At 39.5% G+C, this 21,827-nt stretch overlaps 1 protein-coding gene and 1 long non-coding RNA gene across 7 annotated transcripts in view; one reads left to right on the plus strand and one right to left on the minus strand.

Moving 5' to 3' along the window:
• The window catches only part of LOC140731844 (lysine-specific demethylase 2B-like), a 218,852-nt gene extending 215,013 nt beyond the window's left edge, over positions 1-3,839 (minus strand). For all 6 annotated transcript variants that reach the window (XM_073053751.1, XM_073053749.1, XM_073053748.1 and 3 more), the window contains exon 1: positions 3,666-3,839. In XM_073053751.1, coding sequence (XP_072909852.1) covers positions 3,666-3,707 — 42 coding nt within the window. In that variant the 5' untranslated portion in view covers positions 3,708-3,839. The remainder of the gene's footprint in view (positions 1-3,665) is intronic.
• Positions 3,840-4,230: 391 nt separating this feature from the next.
• On the plus strand, positions 4,231-18,049 carry LOC140731413 (uncharacterized). The gene is made up of 4 exons (XR_012099811.1): positions 4,231-4,309; positions 8,430-8,539; positions 12,125-12,161; positions 17,164-18,049. It is a non-coding gene; the product is annotated as an uncharacterized lncRNA (long non-coding RNA).
• The last annotated feature ends 3,778 nt before the right edge of the window (positions 18,050-21,827 follow it).

Here is a 21,827-nt window from a genome sequence, read left to right on the forward strand (position 1 = left end):
TGCAATTCTGCCACAAACCTACCCACATTTCTGACCTCTGGTGTTCTAGGTCCTAACTTCAGTGCTAGTTGAATTCTGGAACCCTGGCTATGCATTCTGCTTCTGCCCCATCAGCTCACACTCTCAACTAATAACAAGTCTGATGCCAGATCAAGATTTCCAAACAATTGGAAATGAAATTATAGTTTCACTATAATTGATCGTACATCTTAAATATCAAAACCCATAATAATCAGTTTCTGAATGTCATTATTTTCAATATTCTGCAAAATCTTAAATTTTTGGGACCCACAAATATGCAGCTGGAATGAAACCTGCCTTTTAAAATATCATAACTACATTACAAATGCTACTGTAGAAGAAATAGCAATGAGGTGCATAGACTGTAATTTCAAGTACAGCAACATTCTCACAAACAAAACTTATTCACAAAGGCAAGGCTCAACATGTACTCAAAGAGGAAGCAACCAAAATTGATACAAAGTTCCAGTGGAATGAAGAAACCATTTGCTTTAAAATTTTAAGTCCGTCAAAAGTAACTGAAATTGTTCAGAATTAGAGTTTGTCACTTAAATTTCAACTAAATAATGTGCTTCCACAGAAATGCATCTCAAAAAGGCACAACCATTCAGCCATGCATACTGCAGTGGCTTCCCAAACAGCAGTTGATTTCAAAATTCTTTACTCAATACCAAACTCCTTAGCCTCGCCCTAATTTAGTATTCTCCTTACACTGTTGATGTACTCTTTTGTACTCTATCCACTTCCAGCTTACTCCTCCTTCGATCACTAAGGCTGTGTCCACCTTGTATTTTGCTGCCTTCCTCCCTGCTTCAACAAGATTTAAAAAAAAAGCAGTAGGCCAGTGTGCCTGTTCTGCTATTTAGTAAGATCATGACTGAGATTTTACCTTTACATCATTTTCCAGCAGTAACTCCATATCCTTTCATCTATTTCTTGTTTTGTCTATCACATATTAATTGTCTTGTAGCCCCGTGACCTTCAAGTAGCTGTACAATAAATCTATTTTCTGTAAACTACAAGTTACTAATCTTTGATAATTAGCAAGAATATTAATATTTCCTGCCAGTGCAACTCGAAAACACAGATGGAATAGCTCTACTGGCAAAGAAAATCCTAAAATAGCTCTGCCTCTATGGGTTAGAAAGCCAAGCTGCAAAGCATAGAAAATCCTAAATCTGAATTTAATTTTTCTGACTGGACTGAGATAGTGATCAGGATATAATACTGGAATCCCTACTAGAAATGCATGAATGCAGATATTTATTATCCAAACAAGCTGGTTTATTACATCAAAAGCTAACAAATGACTTGTCATTTCAGTGAGGTAGTACAGTACAGTTCTTATCTGACACCTTGGAAGGGAAACCAGAGATGAACCGGTTCACATAGTCCCAGAACCTTGAAATTATCAAATTTCATTTTTGAAAGTTATCAAATTTGCTTCTGTCTTTCTTTCAGGCAGTGATCCAGATTAAAACAACTTATTCTATAAAATCAAGTCTCCATGGTAAATTTTAAAACATTATAAAGTGCTGAAACTTGAATAAGTGCACACAGAGACTTTATTGTTGAAACCCCATTACAAACTATTTCTGCAGTTACAGTACCAAACTGACTAGGAAAACAACCACAGACACCAAAAAGACAGCAGCTAAGGTTGAGTATTGCAGCTGGACAACATGATACAGTAGTTTAGTCAAATAAAAATGTACTTGAGCTAGTTCACAAAACTTAATGTGATAGACCAATCATACAAAAGCAATCAAAACAATACTGTCCATAAACACTGTTAGCTAGTCACAAAGAAACTTACTGAGCCATCTACACTGGCAAAGAGATACCTCTTACTGGTGCTTTACCACACTAAAACTAAAGTAAACAAGCACCATATTTAAAGTAAATAAAATACAAAAAAGGCATAAGAATGAAAAAAGTACAGCTTGAAGTCTATACTGTACAGTTATCTGATGAAGATTCTTGTTTCACAAAATTTTATTCAGATTTATTGATAGGTGCCAATTCTAAACAAGATTGTATGAACTGTAAGTTTGGTAAGCGATGTTGTGTTCATAATTGATACTCCAGGACAAAGAACAGGACATTTGAGGGTTCAATAACAATGGCTAAGAAAACTATATCTTAAAATTCAATTTAATTTTTTCTTTGTATAAAAGCTGCTCTTTATTTCTAGTTCCGTTAAATTGTTACCCATTTCTGTGCTGCCATTTCCATTTAACGTGGGATAGCTTGGGTGTGTTATAGAAATTCACATTTCAACATTTGTACATTACACTAACAACCACTAAAGAACCAGGGATAGGTGACTAAATTACCTTGGGAGAGCTTAATGGCTGCCAGTTTGAGAGAGCAATTTGACCAGAGGTCAACAACAGGTAACAAATATAACTGATTTTCAACACAAGCTTTTGGCCAAGGACATGCATTTCAAAAGTCAGACTTATACATCAAGTTTTGTTTTAAGATTTAACAGGAAGTGAGAATACTCAACAAAATTTGCAAGAAAATGAAACTGACTTTTCTGTAAAAATACAAAGACTGCCCTTCACCATCCACACAGCATAGCAAACAAGTCAATACAACAAACTTCCACAAGAGCCATCTTAACACTTCAGAGTATCCATGCAAGATAATTATTAGCTTACAAAAATGCAGCTCGATGCCTATATATTGATCCTTCAATAAAGTCAGAAACATACAGGAACCCTGTAACCCTTAGACCCTTAAGTTGTTGCATTGCAGAACAATGGACTTTTGGTGAAACATTAGCTCATTAAATCTAAAGGTTAATTTTAAAGGCTCAAAGATGATGTTGCGTCTTTTATGTTGTCAGGATAATAATGAAATTCCCTTGCTAATGAAATTACTCCAAGCACCAATTCAGAAAAGATATTAAAAACCGTCATTAAAAATTTGCAATGAAAATGGCATCTTTAGACAGTAAGGTTTTAAGATTTAATTCTAATGCAGGAACACTGCTGATGTGGACATTTAATATTTTGATTACATAACAAACCATAAAAATAACTAAAATAATGACTGGTTAATTGGTAATGTGAAGGTGAGGCAAGCTCAAACATTGGCTTGGCTGGTAAATATTTATAGTTTTAAACACTAGATTTCATAACGTTTCAAAATACATTCAAAATGATACTGAAGCACATGGGAACGAACCCATCTAGAGTTGCAACTATTTTTAATAACACCACAAAAGAAAGATCAGTTACACTCAATCCATGTGTACACCATCTTTATGCACAGATGATGCACAACAAGGCGATATCCTGCTATCTCATGTAATCTCTGTAAAGATTTATGACTCATTAAAGCAAATTCCTACACGGTTAGCTTGAATAATCAATTAGGTTACTTTTTTCTTCTAAACGGAGAGACTGACATCTTGAACTACAAACTATTCCACTTGCCTGAACCTTTCACATGTCTATGAAAAGGATATCATTATTTCCCAGTGCTGTGTGTTTTGTAAGAGTGGTATGAAAAGGCCTTGCCCAGTAGCAACAGCAGACACTACTAACTAAGACTTTCTCCTCATATTACCACACAACACACGCAGGCACATTAAGCCTTTAAGGAAAGTAGCAAAATGATTCTTAAAGGCTGACCTGAGAGGTGTCATAGTCTTCATCATCAGGACTCAGTGCCATGACCTTTCACAATTCATGCTGCCCAGCCAAAGAAATCCAGTCATGGCTCTATTAAAAGACTCTAACAAAATACACTCTACATTCAATAAGGATCTTCCTCCATCTACTGCCGCTCAACCTAACTTCACAATGAAAAAGCCTCCGGATCTGATTAATTGGCATGTGCACTGTCTAATCAGCACTCAGATCTCACAGGATTGCCAGCCCTCCACGGTCACGATCACCAATCACGACGAGCGGTGGGAGGAATCTGCGTTGCACCATTCGACGAGGAGGCGTTTACGCGCTGTCAATCATTGCGCGTGGGCGGTGCGTTAATTATTCAAAAGTGAGCACGCGCGGAGAAGTGCACGCGGTGACGGACAAACATTCCCTTTTCAGCAACCCCTCCCTCCCCCAAATCCAACTGTAACTGCGAAAGAAACTAAATCCCGCCTCTCCGACTGTGCGCGTGACGTCTTCTCGAGGCGAATGTCGGAATCCGCAAGCACCATTGGCTGCTCCAATTGTCTATCATTAACGTCTTTCGCCCAATGGAATGACGTGAGCAAGCTGGGTGACGATTGTTGTGGAGATTTATCTAGGTCCAGGGTTGGAGGAAGGTAATGCCTGCAGTACGTGAGGTTTAGTTTTCCTTTTGTTTTACTGAGTATTGCGGATATTTTAAAGGTGCATCACACCTTGTAAACTTAAGAAGATTAGCAATGACATCATCTGCAGTCCCACGCCTACTGAATTGCCAACATTTCTACATTGAATGCACAGACATTTCAACGTTAGGCCAATTGTTTGACCATGCTAATATTAAATGCCCAAATATAGGGGTTACCCTGTGGTTTTTTTTATCCTGACTTCCCGAAGATGCTGTTTGTTCCCCCTCTTGGCAATGTCTCCTGTTCATGAAATGCAACCTTAATGATTGAACGGGTTTATGAACGAGCTGCTGGTGTTATGACGGATGCTATATTAAACAAGGCCCTTATTACATGCAAACTTGCCTGCAACATAACCTTTCTTCCCCACCACCACCAGAATCCTAGAGCCTCTGATTTTATGTCTATCCATGGGCTTGACTGGGGTATTTGCCCTGACATATTCCCTCTCTTTCAAGCAATAAGTTTTTCGGATTGAAGTGGGGAAAGAACAGGACGTGATATGGGGATTTTCAGGCACCATTCCATTGTAGTCAGAAGAGATCAAATAATGATGCTTTCCTCCCTTCTTTCCTTCCACTTCATTTTAACATGAAATACTAGGAACAGGCAATCAATTTACACAGGGAGGTGAGTTTCACATTCAACTAAGTTGATGCGGTGATATGGCTCACAATGTTTCAAATGTTAACGGCTGCTCACATTTTCCAAACTCAAGAAACCCAGCAATTAAAATGAGGTAAAGAGGTGGCAGATAAGTACTTCAACTCTGTTTTGGGCTTGGAGGAGCAAGAATTCTCTGCTAATCTGTCCAGTCTTTCTGTCTGATGTCTTCAATCTTCCTTTGATGCCACAACACCCTCCCCACCTCAGTTTTTTTTTGTTCTCCATTTCACCAGAGGTTGTTTTTATTTGTTCATTACTGAGATGTTAATGTCACTGACAAAGCCAACACCAATTTCTCATCCTAATTGCTCGTAAACTGAAAGGTTTGCTTGATCGTTCTAGAGAGCCATTAAAAGTCTACTCCTTGCATGTGGGAGTGGAATCAAACAAAGGCCAGATCAGGTTTACAATAAGTATGTACTAGATTTTTTTAAACAGTGAGTATTTTATCAATACTCAATTTTCATTAATGATTTATTTAATGAATTGAATTCTTTTAGTTGGCATAGTGGAAATTTGAACTTTTATCTCCAGATCATTAGTCCATGCTCTGGACTAAGTGCAGATCAAAGCTATACTGCCTGTTGCCACCTTATCATTTTGTCTCCATCTATTACAAGCATCCCTTTTGTTCCCGAGCACCCGTGGTCTTTCTCTGCAATTTAAGACACATTTTATTTCTAAACCTTTGTTCAATTATTTTTCCATGAAAGTCAACTCAGTTTCTCTCTTGATGGAAACACAGGTTTACTGTCTACATCTTTTAATTAAAATGAGCTTATTTTGAATAATATGAGATTTGAATATAGTTATTAAACTTTTGATATGCTGGGTTATTTACTTTGCTTCTCAAATTCCTGTATTTTAAAAATGCAGAACTGTAATATAAATATATAGTACTGTACAGCATGAAGTACAATTTCTCTCTTCTAATATGTGGAATGTTAATCTGTTTAAATCAAATGTTAAATGTGTAAATTTATTTTTTGTTATTATTGTTCCATGAACAGTGAAAAAGTTTGTTTTGTATGCCACCCATATGGATCATTACATCATGTCAGTTCATTGAGATTTATCAAGGGGAAAGCAGTAATAGAATGCAGAATACACTGTTACAGTTACAGAAGAAAGGCGGTAAGACATACAAGTGGAATGAGGCCACTCAGCCCATCAAGTTTGCAGTGCCATTCAGTCATGACTGATTTATTATTTCCTCTCAGCCACATTCTTCTGGTAACCTCTGATGCCTTTACTAATTAAGAACCCATCAACCTCCACTTTGAATATACCCAATGACTTGGCGCCCACTGCCGTCTGTGGCAGTGAATTTCACAGATTCAATGCCTTTAATATCACTGGCATTTGTTGTACATTGCAATACATAATAATAAAAACTATATATTACAGGAAGAAATATGTATATAAATTAAATACATAGTGCCAAAGAAGTGCAGAAAAAGAGAAATCAAATAGTGAGGTAGTGTGGATGGGTTCATTGTCCAATCATAAATCTGATGGTGGACAGGGAAAAGCAATTCCTGAAACGTTGAGTATGTGTCTTCAGGTTCCTGTACCTCCTCCTTAATGATAGCAATGAGAAGAGTGTACGTCCTGGTTGACGTGGGTTCTTAATAATGGATTCTTTCTCCTGTGTTTTAAAGGAGAACATAAATTTGCTTCCCTTAGTAAATTATAGGCCTTCTGAAAACCCAAGTAAACAACATCCACTGACTCGCCTCTGTTTATCCTGCCTGTTATTTCCTCAAAGAATGCCAATAGATTTATTAGTCAAGATCTCCCCTTAAGGAAATTTGGACTTCAGCCTATTTTATCATGTGCTCCCAAGTTCCCCAAAACCTCATCCTTGATAAAGGATTTTATCATCTTTCCAGGTGCTGAAGTCAGTCTAACTGGTCTATTCTTTCCTGTCTTTTACCTCTCTTTTTAAAAAGTTCAGTGATATTTGTGATTTTCCATTTCTCTGGAACCATTCCAGACTCTAGTAATTCATGAAAGGTCACTACTGCGGTGCCCCCGCAATTTCTTCAGCTACCTTTCAGAACAATGGAGTGTAGTCCATCCGGTCCAGGTGACCTTTCAGCTTCTGAAGCACCTTCTCCTTAGTAATAGTGACTACACTCGCTTATGCCCCCCTCCCCCCCCCCCACAACTCTCTTCAATTTCTGGGATGTTGCTAATGCCTTCCACCCTGGACTAATGCAAAATACTTATTCAGTTCATCCACCATTTCCTTATTGCTATTACTACTTCAGTGTGGTGCAGACAGATGATAAGATATAAGTTTATGATGAGATCGATTGTGAGGTCAAGAGTCTACTCATCTTATAAGAGTTCTGTTTTATAATCTTATAAGAGTAGATAGAAGGTCTTCTTGAGTATGGTAGTATATGTGGAAGGGTAAGAAGAGAAAATGTACAGTATGGATGGGATCTTTGATTATGCTGGCTACTTTACTGAGTCAATGAGAATTGGTGAAGAACTCCATAGAGGGGAGGCCAGTTTTCATGATATGTTGAGTTGTATCCAAAACTCTGCAGTTTCTTGCGGCCTTGGGAAGAGTAGTTGCCATTCCAAACCGTGATGCGTCCTGATAGAATGCTTTCTATGGTACATCTGTAAAAAAAAATGGGTGGGGTCAACAGGGATATGCTGAATATCATCTCTGAAAATAGTGCTATTTCTTAACCATGGCGTCAAAGTGGTTGGACCAAGATAGACTATTGCTACATTTACACCTAGGAACTTGAGCTCTGAACCTCAACACCATTGAACCTCAACAGGACATGTACACTGCCCTGCTTCCTGAAGCCAATGGCCAACTCTTTTGTTTTTCCTGACATTGAGGGAAAAGTTGTTGTCATGACATCATGCCACTAGGCTATCTATCTCCTTCCTATTCACTGATTCATCATCATTTGAGAGTATAATTTCCAACAAATGCATTAAGATTAATGCTTTCAGATATAATGTTGTCCAGATAAATGGTCTCAACCCAAAACATCATCAGTCCAATTCCCTCCCCGATCCACTGAGTTCCTCCAGCATCTTGTGTGTTGCTCCAAGGTTCAGCGTGTGTGGTCCCTTGTGTTTCTCATTATATGTAATGCCCAGCAGTTTCAAGATCAAGGAAATGAACTAAAAATAATTTTATCTTGAAGAAAAAGATAAGTAAAATGATTAATGCAAATAATGCAAGTACCAGTGGCAGGTATGAAAAAGATGCTTGGTGTATTGAAGGCATAGTTTTTGTCTTTCATTTCTAAGCTTTGTAAATCCACCACCTTACTGATCCATCTTGGTCACCTGCTCATTTCACCAATTTACTTCCTATTTATTCCAGCATTTGTTGTTTTTTTTTACTTTTTCCCATTTGCAACTGCAGTTACTTTAGGCTGGATTAACTTCTCAAGGTGCTGGGAATGAATAAGACCACCTCCAATTGGGATACAAAGTTGGCTCCAATGGATTTGTAATGGATTTCAAGCTGCCCAGGTACAAGATGACAAACAGAATTCCATTTCACATCAACAATTAAGACATTACACACAGATTTTTTAAAAAATGCTTTGAAAACTTGCTCTAAGATTCATTGTTTAATATCATGCCAAGGGCCATCATAGCTACAAGACTGTGATTTTTATTTCTTGTGTTCGAAAAATGTCTGTAGCTGACACCAAGAAGGTATGAATAGAGGCAAGAAGAAGGACTAAGCAGCAGGTCCAAAGCTCTCCCATTTCTGGGTACAAATCTAGAACCACCTGAATTATCACTGGGTTAGAAAGAATAATCATCATGGCATATTTTGCTTGTATCTACTCATTTTGCCCACTTTACTCTAACACATCACTTCCACAGCCATTTGAGAAAATAGCTATTCCTCTGTATCCCCAATTGTGTATTTGGGAGGTGTTGTATTGGAAGTCTTGGCTAGTTGTTACAGTGCATGGATGAAAGTGTGCAGACAGCCAGGGAACTGGACTTGATTGCAGTGTTCATTTGGACACTAGTAAGTCAAATGTGGCTTGCACAGTACTCAGTAAATTTATGCGCAAGGACTATCACTGATGTCTATCACACTAGTGCAGATGCTCCCTGTTTACGCGTGCTACCTTCTGGATGCGGTTTACATAGAAACATAGAAAATAGGTGCAGGAGTAGGCCATTCGGCCCTTTGAGCCTGCACCACCATTCAGTATGATCATGGCTGATCATCCAACTCAGAACCCTGTACCTGCTTTCTCTCCATATCCCCTGATCCCTTTAGCCACACGGGCCATATCGAACTTCCTCTTAAATATAGCCAATGAAACGGCCTCAACTGTTTCCTGTGGCAGAGAATTCCACAGATTCACCACTCTCTGTGTGAAGAAGTTTTTCCTCATCTCGGTCCTAAAAGGTTTTCCCTTTATCCTTAAACTGTGACCCCTCGTTCTGGACTTCCCCAACACCGGAAACAATCCTCCTGTCCAATCCCTTTAGAATTTTATACGTTTCAATAAGATCCCCCCTCAATCTTCTAAATTCCAGTGAGTATAAGCCTAGTCGATCCAGTCTTTCTTCATATGAAAGTCCTGCCATCCCAGGAATCAATCTGGTGAACCTTCTTTGTACTCCCTCTATGGCAAGAATGTCTTTCCTCAGATTAGGGGACCAAAACTGCACACAATATTCTAGGTGCGGTCTCACCAAGGCCTTGTACAACTGCAGTAGAACTTCCCTGCTCCTGTACTCAAATCCTTTTGCTATGAATGCCAACATACCATTTGCCTTTTTCACCACCTGCTGTACCTGGATAAGGTACTGGATAAGGACCAACTGTTCTACTTACCAAGAGAGGTTTCTGCCATGATTCTGACCACAATTGAGACACCACCAAAGGCAGATATCAAGGAAGATGTATTGAGTGCCATGATTTAAAAAAAAACAAGAAACAGCCTACCCGGATATATCTTGCATCCTTGTTGGGGACTTCAAGCTCTGCCCAACTACAATCAGCACATCATTTGCAGCACCCGAGGACCCAATACACTTGACCACTGCTACACTACCATCAAGAATACCTACCATTCCATCCCTCGACTGCAATTCCAGAAAGTGGATTATCTGGCTGTCTTTCTCCTATCTGTATAGAGGCAGAGACTAAAGAGCAAGGCACCAAAGGCAAGGACAACAAAGAGAAGGTTATGGGAGGCAGAAGAACGGCTACATTATTGCTTTAAGTTGGTCGACTGGGCCATGTTCAAGGACTCATCAAAAACCCGAATAAATACGCCATGATTGTCATGGACTTCATAAAGACACTCATGAGTGGGTGTGTCCCCACAAACTCATTCTGAGTCTTCGCCAACAGGAAGTCCTGGATGAACCAAGAGATCCGCAATCTGCTGAGGGCTAGATCAGTGGTGTTCAGGACAGGCGATCAAGGAAAGTACAGGAGGTCTAGGTATGACCTCCTGAAAGCTATCTCACATGCGACATGACATTTCTAGACCAAACCTGAATCACAGAAGGATGCGCGACAGCTGTGGCAGGGCTTGAATGTCATCACCTCCTACAAAACAAAACCAAGCTACATAAATATCAACTAAGTTTCGCTCCAGATGAACTCAATGTCTTTTATGTTCACTTTGATCGATAGAACATGGAGGCACCTTCATGAACTGTCACAGCCCCAGACAACTCTGTAATTTCAGTCTCTGAGGCCAATGTGAAATCCCCAGCAAGTTCTTATTTCGCTTCTGCCCTCTTCCTATCCATTCTTGATTAAAGGTCTTGGCCTGTAATGGCCACTCTTTATTCCCCTCCATTAATACCGCCTGACTTGCTGAGCTCCCCCAGCAGTTGTGAGTGAACCAGTGGAAAGCTTATCAGCCCTACATGCCTGAGAGCTAAGTCGCAATGTATCATCATGTGCACATGGGTAAGCTGCTTGATATTGACAATGCCATATTATTCCATGCCAATGAATACCCCAGGAGCCAGTGGACAGACTTTCTCAGACCTGTTATGTGTATGGTTGAACACCAAATTGCCTCTCTGACTGGGGTTTCCAATCAACTCCTGCAGATTTGAGCACCATCCCCCACCATCTACACCTAAACAGACCACACATTAGGATTAAAATTACGGTATTCCTTTTATGTCTCTTTGGTTATATTTCTTTACTTGATGTATTTCCTTTGTAATCTTTGACCCTTTCTGTAAGAATATATCATTCAACTTTAGCCAGGACACCTCCTCATCCTCTTGGATACTTATAACCACTACCAAGGAAACTAAGACCAGATGTTCAGTATATTGTTACATGGCTGCTTCATTTAACATCAGATCACTTGCAATGTGCATTACATTTCTACCCTCAGTGGGCCCCACTGTTACTGAAAAGCAATATCTTAGATATGGAAGACAATTTATGGAACTTTCTGTAATATATACCTTGTATTTAATTTTAAAATGCCTGTTTTCTGATTGATAGTGAAAACTATAACTTAAAAGTTAGGAAGGATTCCATTCATAATATTAGAATTTTGTATTTGATATAAATCACAGTTTGGATCTCCACTTTCTCTTCAGACTCAACCTATTGGTACCTGCTTCAGAAAAAGATAGAAGCTTAATCCCTTTACCCTGTTAGGCACCTAGTGCTTGTACAAAATACTAGTTCAACTTTCCCTAGAAATCTACTGGCACATGCCATATTGAACGCCTCGGGTAAATAAGCTATTTCAGCTTTTAACCTAAATTCACACATAGCAGTGAGGTAGAATTTCTTGATAATTAATAAAATAATTTCATTGCTTGAACTAATCAGATTGCAAGTTTCACTTGAGAACAAAAGGACTTGTTGATAGTAGTATTGTACAATCTCTGTAATTCAGAATTTTTAGATTCTGTCAGCATTACAACTCCTTAATTTATGGCATAATCATTATTGTTCTTCCTTCTTTTCATGCTCCTAATCAAGCACTTAGTGATTTCAAAGCCTCTTCTTCATAAACTTTGTAAATGTTTTTGTGAATACCGGTAATTTAGTAATTTGCTTGTCATTAACAAAGTTATTTTGTATCTTTCATAAAGGAAGAACTTGTGATGTTCCTATCCCAAGGAAAGTACGGTATGTCAAAACCGATTATGTGCTTTTAAATAAAATGTTGGAAATACTCAGTAGCTCAGGCCTCATCTGTGGGAAGAGAAAAAAAGTCAATGTTTCAGGTTGGCAATGAACTGTTCTGACAAAAGGTCTCCTACTTGAAATGGTGACCTGTTTCTCTTCCCACATAGAAGGCCTGACCTGCTGAGTATCTCTAACATTTTCTATAATTGTTTTAGATTTCCAACATTTTCATTTTTTATTTTCAAATGCTTTTAATGCACGATTACTCATTAAGTAAATAGCAAGACCAAAATGGTTAATTATTCATTTGGTTTATTCTATGGTCTTTGAGATAAATAGTGTCCAGGAATCTTTTAAAAGAGTACCATGGGATATTTATGGGTACTCTGTTTAACATCTTACCTGAAAGGCGGCACCTCAGCACTCCTTCATTGTTATGTTGTACTCGTATCCATCTGAAGTTTTGAAGCAGTAGCTCAGAGTATAAAAACCTATAAAAGTACAGAAATAACATAAGGTGCAATGTGCCATAATACATCTGTAAATCAACTTTGCACTATTTTACTTTAATAACAAAATCATACAAGACCAAGTCAGCATGCATTATGGTGTACTAAAGCAGAAAAAGAATGGGCTAAATCTTTGCAGAATAACTGGTTTTTGACGTTTTCCTTCAGTAACTTCATTCTCAACTCAACAACTGAGCATAGCTCACAGAAAAGTTCTTGACCCCAGACAAACTGCTTAACCTCTTTGCTGAACCCAATGTTTATGGAAGGCTTTTAAGCAATACTCAATTAACCTGTGGTGACCCACAATACATTAAAGATGGTCAAGTAAAGGTTACATAAGTTCATTTTAGAATTAGTAATAATGACTTGCATACCTTGCACCTGAGTATGTTGTTGTTTTGTCTCCTAACTTTGGTAAAATGGTACCTCCTGTATTGCAGTTCAGGAATTAAGCGAAGTAGATAGCACGCCAGTTCAGCTATATAACTAACCCTGATCAGTGACTAAGATTAGAAAGTGTTAACTTTTGCTGTTGACTGAAGCCCGTAGTCACAGACAAGAGAGTCAACTTTGTGAATTTTTTTTTGATGTGCTCAGAAATAAAGAATAAATTCTTATTTATTTCACTACAACATTGAAGTGGGTTATTATTGTATGTGGAGAGTTTTGTCTACTTAATAAATGTGCAATGAATAGTGAACATTGTCGATAAAGTTAATATTAACAATATGATTATGGAATACTTTTATGAAATTATAATATGATAGGTTATTCCAGTTTACCAGATTGTTCAAATGTATGCCTTTTGGCTTTCCCCAGTGAAGTAGGAGGAATAGACTGAGTTAGGCCTGATAAAGGGTCTAGGTCTAAAGTGTTGTCTATTTATTCTTCTCCATAGATGCTACTTGACCTGCTTATTTTCTCCAGCATTTGCAAAATCTCTTCTGTTGTATAGTTAGTTACTCTTCTTTTTCCAGAACATGTCTCTGAAATGCCTTGTCAATAGGTGTGGTAGATATTGATTCTCTCTTTCAGCTGTTTCCAGACTGAAATGCTTATCGCCTTTTACTGATTATTAAAAAAATGGGGGAAAATCTATCAATTGATCATCTTTATCCTATGTGGTCATAATTGATGTCTTGGACTGCATCACTTTTTTTATTGGCCCAGTGTCTTTCTTTTCTTTGCTTGTCATGGATGAGGTGACTATATTAGAGTGCAAGACGGAGGGGATGTATAGTAAAAGGTTAAAGCTCTTCATATAGAATCTTCTAGATTCTCTTTTATCTGTTAAGGATATCTCATGGCAGTTTTTGCCCTCCTATTTTCCTTCTTAAGGGTACTACTACATCCCACATACTCTTCAAGGAATTCACATGATCCACTGACTAAACTTGACATACACTCAGTGGCCACTTTATTAGGTATACCTGTGCACCTTGTTATTGCAAATAACTAATCAGCCAATCAGGTGGCAGCAACTCAGTACATAAAAGCAGGCAAATATAGTCAAGAAGTTCAGTTGTTGTTCAGTCCAGGCATTGGAATGGGGAAGAAATGTGATCTAAGTGACTTAGTCTGTGGAATGATTGTTGGTGCCAGACGGTGGTTTGAGTATCTCCAAAACAGCTGATTGCCTGGGATTTTCATACATAACAATTTCTAGAGTTTCCATAGAATGGTGCTATAAACAAAAAATATCCAGTAAGTGGCAGTACTGTGGGCAAAAATGCCCTGTTAATGAGAGAGGTCCGAGGAAATGGCCAAACTAGTTCAGGTTGACAAGAAGGTGACAGTAACTCAAGTAACCATGTGTTACAACAGTGGTATGCAGAAAAGCTTCACTGAACACACAACACTTGGAAGTGGATGGGCTACAGCAGCAGAAGACCACAAACATACTATATTAGATAAAGTGGCCACTTTATAGATAAAGGTAAAGTGTATTCCTCTTGTTTTCATGATGAGACATTGATTTCCTACATTTGCATCAATCTCCCCCTTTTCTTAATCTCTCTCTCCGTATCAGGAGACAGGCTACACACTGATGTTTATAATAAACCCACTGACTCCCACAATTTCAAAGACTGATATTCCAATCTTATCTATTATATTTAGTGCTTCAAATGTGGGTTCACTGTATCGCAAGTCCATGTGCAGATGAGGCAAGTAATTTGCAGTACATCTATGTTCTGTGCATGTAACCATCCTGAGCTCCTGGCTACATTTTGTTTCAACCCCGTTTCTCAATCCCACACCAACCTTGGAACCTGCTTACGAAAGGTTCAAAAAGCTAGGTAATAATAGAGATCTAGAAAATTATAAGGCTAGCAGGAAGGAGCTTAAGAAAGAAATTAGGAGAGCCAGAAGGGGCCATGAGAAGGCCTTGGCAGACAAGATTAAGGAAAACTCCAAGGCATTCTACAAGTATGTGAAGAGCAAGAGGATAAGATGTGAGAGAATAGGACCAATCAAGTGTGACAGTGGAAAAGTGTGAATGGAAGCAGAAGAGATAACAGAGGTACTTAATGAGTACTTTTCTTCAGTATTCGTTATGGAAAAGGATCTTGGAGATTGTAGGGTTGACTTATAGTGGACTGAAAAGCTTGAGCATGTAGATATTAAGAAAGGGGATGTGCAGGACCTTTTGGAAAGCAACATTGGATAAGACACAGAACCAGACAAGATGTACCCCAGGCTACTGTGAGAGGCGAGGGAGGAGATTGCGGAGCCTCTGGTGATGATCTTTGCATCATCAATGGAGACGGGAAAGGTTCTGGAGGATTGGATGGTTGCGGATGTTGTTCCATTATTCAAGAAAGGGAGTAGAAATAGCCCAGGAAGTTATAGACCAGTGAGTCTTACTTCAGTGATTGGTAAGTTGATGGAGAAGATCCTGAGAGGCAGGATATATGAACATTTGGAGAGGCATAGTATGATTAGGAATAATCAGCATGGCTTTGTCAAAGGCAGGTCGTGCGTTACGAGCCTGATTGAATTTTTTTGAGAATGTGACTAGACACATAGATGAAGATAGAGTAATAGGTGTAGTGTATATAGATTTCAGCAAGGCATTTGATAAGGTACCCCATGGAAAGCTTATTGAGAAAGTAAGGAGGCATGGGATCCAAGGGGACATTGCTTTGTGGATCCAGAACTGGCTTGCCCACAGAAGGCAAAGAGTGATTGTAGATGGGTCATATTCTGCATGGAGGTCAGCCACCAGTGGGGTGCCTCAGGGTTTTGTTCTGGGACCCCTACTCTTCGTGATTTTTAGAAATGACCATGATGAAGAAGAAGAAGGATGGGTTAGTAAGTTTGCTGATAACACAAAGGTTGAAGGTGTTGTGGATAGTGTGGAGGGCTGTCAGAGGTTAGTGGGATAATGATAGAACGCTAAACTGGGCTGAGAAGTGGCAGATGGAGTTCACCACAGATAAGTGTGAGGTAGTTCATTTTGGTAGGTCAAATGTGATGGCAAAATATAGTATTAATGGGAAGACTCTTGGCAGTGTGGAGGATCAGAGGGATCTTGGGGTCAGACTCCGTAAGACACTCAAAGCTACTGCGCATGTTGACTCTGTGGTTAAGAAAGCATATGGTGCATTGGCCTTCATCAATCATGGGATTGAGTTTAGGAGCTGAGAGCTAATGTTGCAGCTATATAGGACCCTGTTCAGACCCCACTTGGAGTATTGTGCTCAGTTCTGGTCACTTCACTATAGGAATGATGTAGAAACCATAGAAAGTGTGTAGAGGAGATTTACAAGAATGGTGCGTGAATTGGGGAGCATGCCTTATGAGAATAGGTTGAGTGAACTTGGCCTTTCTTCCTTGGAGCGACGGAGAATGAGAGGTGACCTGATTGAGATGATGAGAGGTATTGATCGTGTGGATGGTCAGAGGCTTTTTCCCAGGGCTGAAATGGCTAGCACAGGAGGGCACAGTTTTAAGGTGCTTGGAAGCAGGTACAGGTGTGCCCCCACCTTTACAAAGGTAGAGTGTTCCTATGAAACCTTTCTTAAGCCAAAATGGTGTAAAACGAAGAACCGTTAATTTATATGGGAAAAATTTTCATAAAAGCGAAAATCCTCTTTGTAATGTGAAAATAGGTTACTAATGTAGGTCTTTTGTAAAAGTGAAGTGGAATAAAGTGAACATTCGTAAAGTGGGGACACCTATACAGAGGAGATGTCAAGGGGTAAGTTTTTTTTTACACAGAGTGGTGAGTGCGTGGAATGGGCTGCCCGCGACAGTGGTGGAGGCGGATACGATGGGGTCTTTTAAGAGACTCCTGGACAGGTATATGGAATTCAGAAAAATAGAGGGCTATGGGTAACCCTAGGTAATTTCTCAGTTAAGGACAAGTTCGGCACAGCTTTGTGGGCCAAAGGGCCTGTATTGTGCTGTAGGTTTTCTATGTTTCTATCTCTATTGGCAGAGTAATGCCCAATGCAAACTACAGAGGCAATACTTTATATTCTGTTCAGCCAAGATGGCGGTGCGACGCAGCGCGCAGCGGTCACTCCAGGAATGAATATCTGTTATCTGTAAGTGGGGCCGTGTACAATCCTGATTTGATGGAGACGGACGTGTGAAGCATGGAGGAACCTCTGGTGAAACTTTTGAAATGCCTGTTTCGCTGCCACTGCTATTGTGCGATTGGAAAAATCTCCGGGAGGAAGGCCCCAAATCCTCGGCTTTGCCTGTTGCTTGGCGGCCGGGGCCGGGGTCGAAGCGCTCGGCAGAGATGGTGCTCGGTGTCGGAGGGCTAGTCGGAGGCTCGAAGTTTTCGGACGGACTCGGAGTTGTCTGTGGTCAGAGCTCCCAAAGTGTTGTATCAGCAAGCTGCGGAGCTGGAGGTTCATGGCAGGAAGAGTTTTTCTTCCTTCTACCGTCTGCGTGAGATGATAGGCTATCGGGACTTTGAGACTTTCTTTTAAACCGTGCCATGGACTGCTCTTTATCAGATTACGGTATTGCTTTGCACTGTTGAAACTATGTGTTATAATTATGTGGTCTCTGTCAGTTAGTCTTTTATCAATTATGGTATTGTCTGCACTGTTGAAACTATATGTTAACTATACTTATATGTAATCTATGTGGTTTTGTGTGGGTCTTGTAGCTTTAGATTTGCCTGATGGGTTTGTAGTTCCTTTCCAGGGAACGTGCTAAGACAGTAGTGCGATATCGATATGCAGCAGCCTCTCCAGTCTCTGGATTGGGGATTACCAAATGTTATGTAGTTTTTCTTGTGTGGTCTGTTTTGTGCTTTTTCGTGATATCATTCCGGAGAACGTTGTCTCATTTTTTAACTGCGTTGTACTTGTGGTTTATAAATGACAATAAACTGAATCTGAATCTGATAGTCTACAATGCAATGTTACGAATGTTAAATTTTCCATTTTAATGTAACCTTTACCTCCTGTGTTTTCCCCACTCTCCTAATCCATCTCCAGTGCTCCCATGTTTTGTCCCTTTTGCCATATCCACATTTAGGCCCGTCACTCTCATTTGTTCCCATTGCCTTCCTTTTTCCATCCTCTTACTACTCATACATTTTACCCACTGAAACCCTTTTCCTGATCTGGTTCCATCAGCCATTCATTTCGCCCACAATGGTTCTCATTATCACCTTTCTTCCTTATTAGATTCCAGCACTGATATGTTCTGTGTTCCCACTTAACCACCCTCCTAGCTGCCTGCATCCTTCATTTCTGCTTAGTTCACCAGGGACCTACTGGCCCCTTGCTATTACTCTCCCTCTCTGTCTTTATACTCGCTATCTTCCCTTTCCATTGTCAGACCTGATGCAAGGTAATGGCCCAAAAGCAATGGAGGAAATTGCTGGGGCCCTGGCAAAGATTTTTGTAACTTTATTACCCACAGATAAGGCTCTGGGAAACACTGGAAGATCGCTAACATTGTGCTTTTATTTAAGAAGGGAAGTAAGGATAAACCAGAAACTACATCAACAATGGGAAAGTTATTGAAAAGATTTCTCGGACAGGATTTATTTGCTTTTGGAAAAGCAAGAACTGATTGGGAATAGTTAGCATGAATTTGTAAGTGGGAAATCACACCTTATGAATTTGAAGTGATGAGCAAAAGCATTGGCAAGGGCAAGGAGTAAAACATTTTCTACATGAATTTTAGTAAGGCCTTTGGCAAGGTACTGCATGGTAGGCTGTTCCAGAAAGTGAGAACACCAGGATCCAGGGTGAGCAAGACAATTTGGATATAAAATAGTTTTAATAATACGAATTAGAAGATGGTAGTAGAATGTTATTGTTCAGACTGAAAATCTGTAACCAATGGTATGCCAAAAGGATTGATGCTAGGTCCTGCTTTTGTTGTCATATATATTAATAATTTGGATGAGAAAGCAGGGTTGCAGCAGAGACCACCATTAGTAGCCATAGTGGACCTTGAAGAAGGTTGACTAAGTTTACGCCAGGAGATTAATCAACTGGGAAAATGAGCAAAGGGATGGCACATGGAATTTAACGCAGACAAGTGTGACATTATGCATTTTGGGAAGTTAAACCAGGCCAGATCATTCACAATGAATGGCTGGGCCCCAGGAAGTATTGAATCAGGAGATACAGGGATACAGTACATTGTTCCCTGAAGGTCGCAAAATCAGTAGGTAGGGTAGTGGGAAAAAATGTGTGGAATATTTGCCTTCATCAGATGAGGCATCGAGTACAACTATTGGAATGGCATGTTACAAGTGTACAGAACATTGGTTAGGGAGCCTTTGCAGTATTGTGTGCACTTCTGGATGCCACATTGTAGGAAATATGCAATTATGTCAGAGAGGATACAGCAAGGTTTTGCAAAGATATTGCCTGGATTGGAGTCTTAAGTTATAAAGAGAGTTTGGATAGGTTGAAATTGTGTTTCCATGATCATAGGTGCCTGAAAAGTGATGTGATAGAGGTCTGTACAGTAGAATTATGAAAGATATAGAGGTGGGGTAATTTTTTTTACACATGTACCGTAATTGGTACCTGGAATGAACTGTCAGAGGACCCAATGCAGACACCAACAGTAACAGCATTTAAGTGGCATCCAGATAGGCAATTGAACGAGCAGAACACAGAAAGATAACCAGGCAATGATTAAATTTAAAACTTCAATGTAATTTTATTATCAAACTACATAAATGTCACCATATACAACTCTTAAGATTCATTTTCTTGTGGGTATACTCAATAAATCCAATATACAATAATAACTGTAACAGAATCAATGAAAGACTGCACCAACTTGGACAATCAGACAAACTCTGCAAATACAAAAATGAAAGGAATAATAATAATAAATAAATAAGCAATAACTATCCAAGAACGTGAGATGAAGAATCCTTGAAAGTGAGTCCATGGGTTGTGGGAACATTTCAATAATGGGGCAAGTGAAGTTATCTCCTTTGGTTCAAGAGCCTAATCATTGAAGGGTAGTAACTATTCCTGAGCCTGATGGTGTTAGTCCTGAGGCTTCTGTACTTCCTTCCTGATAGCAGTAGTGAGAAGAGAGCATATGCTAAGTGATGAGGATTGCTGTTAATGGATGCTGCTTTCCTGCAACATAGTTTTATGTAGATGTACTCAATGGTGGGGAGGGTTTTACCCATGATGGACTGGGCCCTATTACTACTTGTAGGATTTTCCATTCAAGGGCATTGGTGTTTCCATATCAGGCTATGATGCAGCCAGTCAATATACTCTTCATCACACATCTATAGAAGTTTGTCAGCGTAGTATATGTCATGCCAAATCTTCACAAAGAAAGAAAGTAGAATGTAGAGGCGCCGCCATGCTTTCTTCATAATTGCAGACTGAAAGGTGTAATAGTAGGCATAGACGGATGTGCTAAAATGCCTGTTTTTAAACTATACAACTCGGACTCAATAGTTATTCATGTGGAAAGAACTGGATGAACTAGTTTTTTTTCCCCTCCGTCATTTCCTTCAATATGTACCAGAAGTGGCAAACTGGGAATGGATATTACCATGTCAACTTCAAATCTATTTTATCAACAATTATACGCTGGCTTATTCTCCTTCCTCAAATAGCTAGTAAAGCATAACAAATACGCACAAAGGAAACACAATAAAATCGACCTTCACTAAGTTCACATGGTTAATGTAGCCTTATAGCCCAAGGTGCTTGGTATCAAACTGAAATAGATGTTGAGCACAATAGATGAGCAAAGTACCCAGGCTTCTGTCAGTGTATTACAAAAAAGAAACTCAGTTGATGAGGCAGGGAGGGAATTCCAAACTTTGCACTTTCAGCTGAAAGCACAGTCCCCATTGGTGTAGTGATTACATTTAGTTATTACGTTTGTAAATTAGAGTAGTACAGATTCATTGGACATTTAAAGGATTAGGAAAGCTAGGGAGCAGAGAACAAACCACACAAAATGCTGGGGGACCTCAGCAGGTTAGGCAGCATCTATGGAGGGGAATAAACAGCCAATGTTTCAGGTCAAGATTCTTTCCCAGTCCTGATAAAAGTTCTCAGCTTGAAACATCAATTGTTTATTCCCCTCCACAGATTATGCCTGACCTACTGAGTTCCTCCAGCATCTTCTGTGTATTGCTCAAGATTTCTAGCAGTTGTGAGAAATCAGGTTCACAGGTTCGGTGAGCAGGGACAGAAGACACTCAACTGCCAGTACAAGGGGTGATTGATAAGTTCATGACCTAAGGTAGAAGGAATCAATTTTAGAAAACCTAGCACATTTAATTTTCAACATAGTCTCCTCCTACATTTACACACTTAGTCCAGCGGTCATGGAGCATACAGAGCCTGAACCTCCAGAAAGTGTCCAAGTAGGGGTGATTGATAAGTTTGTGGCCTAAGGTAGAAGGAGATGAATTATTAACTTCAAGCTTTCTGCATAATCACTCAAAGAGTTGACCCGCATGTGCATGTAATGAGAGCTGTATAACATCTCCTTCTACCTTAGGCCACGAATTTATCAATCACCCATCTGTGGACACTTTCTGGAGGTCCAAGATCCGTATGCTCCATGTCCGCTGGACTAAATGTGTAAATGTAGGAGGGGACTATGTTGAAAAATAAATGTGCTAGCTTTTCTAAAATTGACTCCTCCTATCTTAGGCCACAAACTTATCAATCACCCC

This window comes from Hemitrygon akajei, chromosome 8, assembly GCF_048418815.1.
Source record: "Hemitrygon akajei chromosome 8, sHemAka1.3, whole genome shotgun sequence".
Taxonomy (NCBI): domain Eukaryota; kingdom Metazoa; phylum Chordata; class Chondrichthyes; order Myliobatiformes; family Dasyatidae; genus Hemitrygon; species Hemitrygon akajei.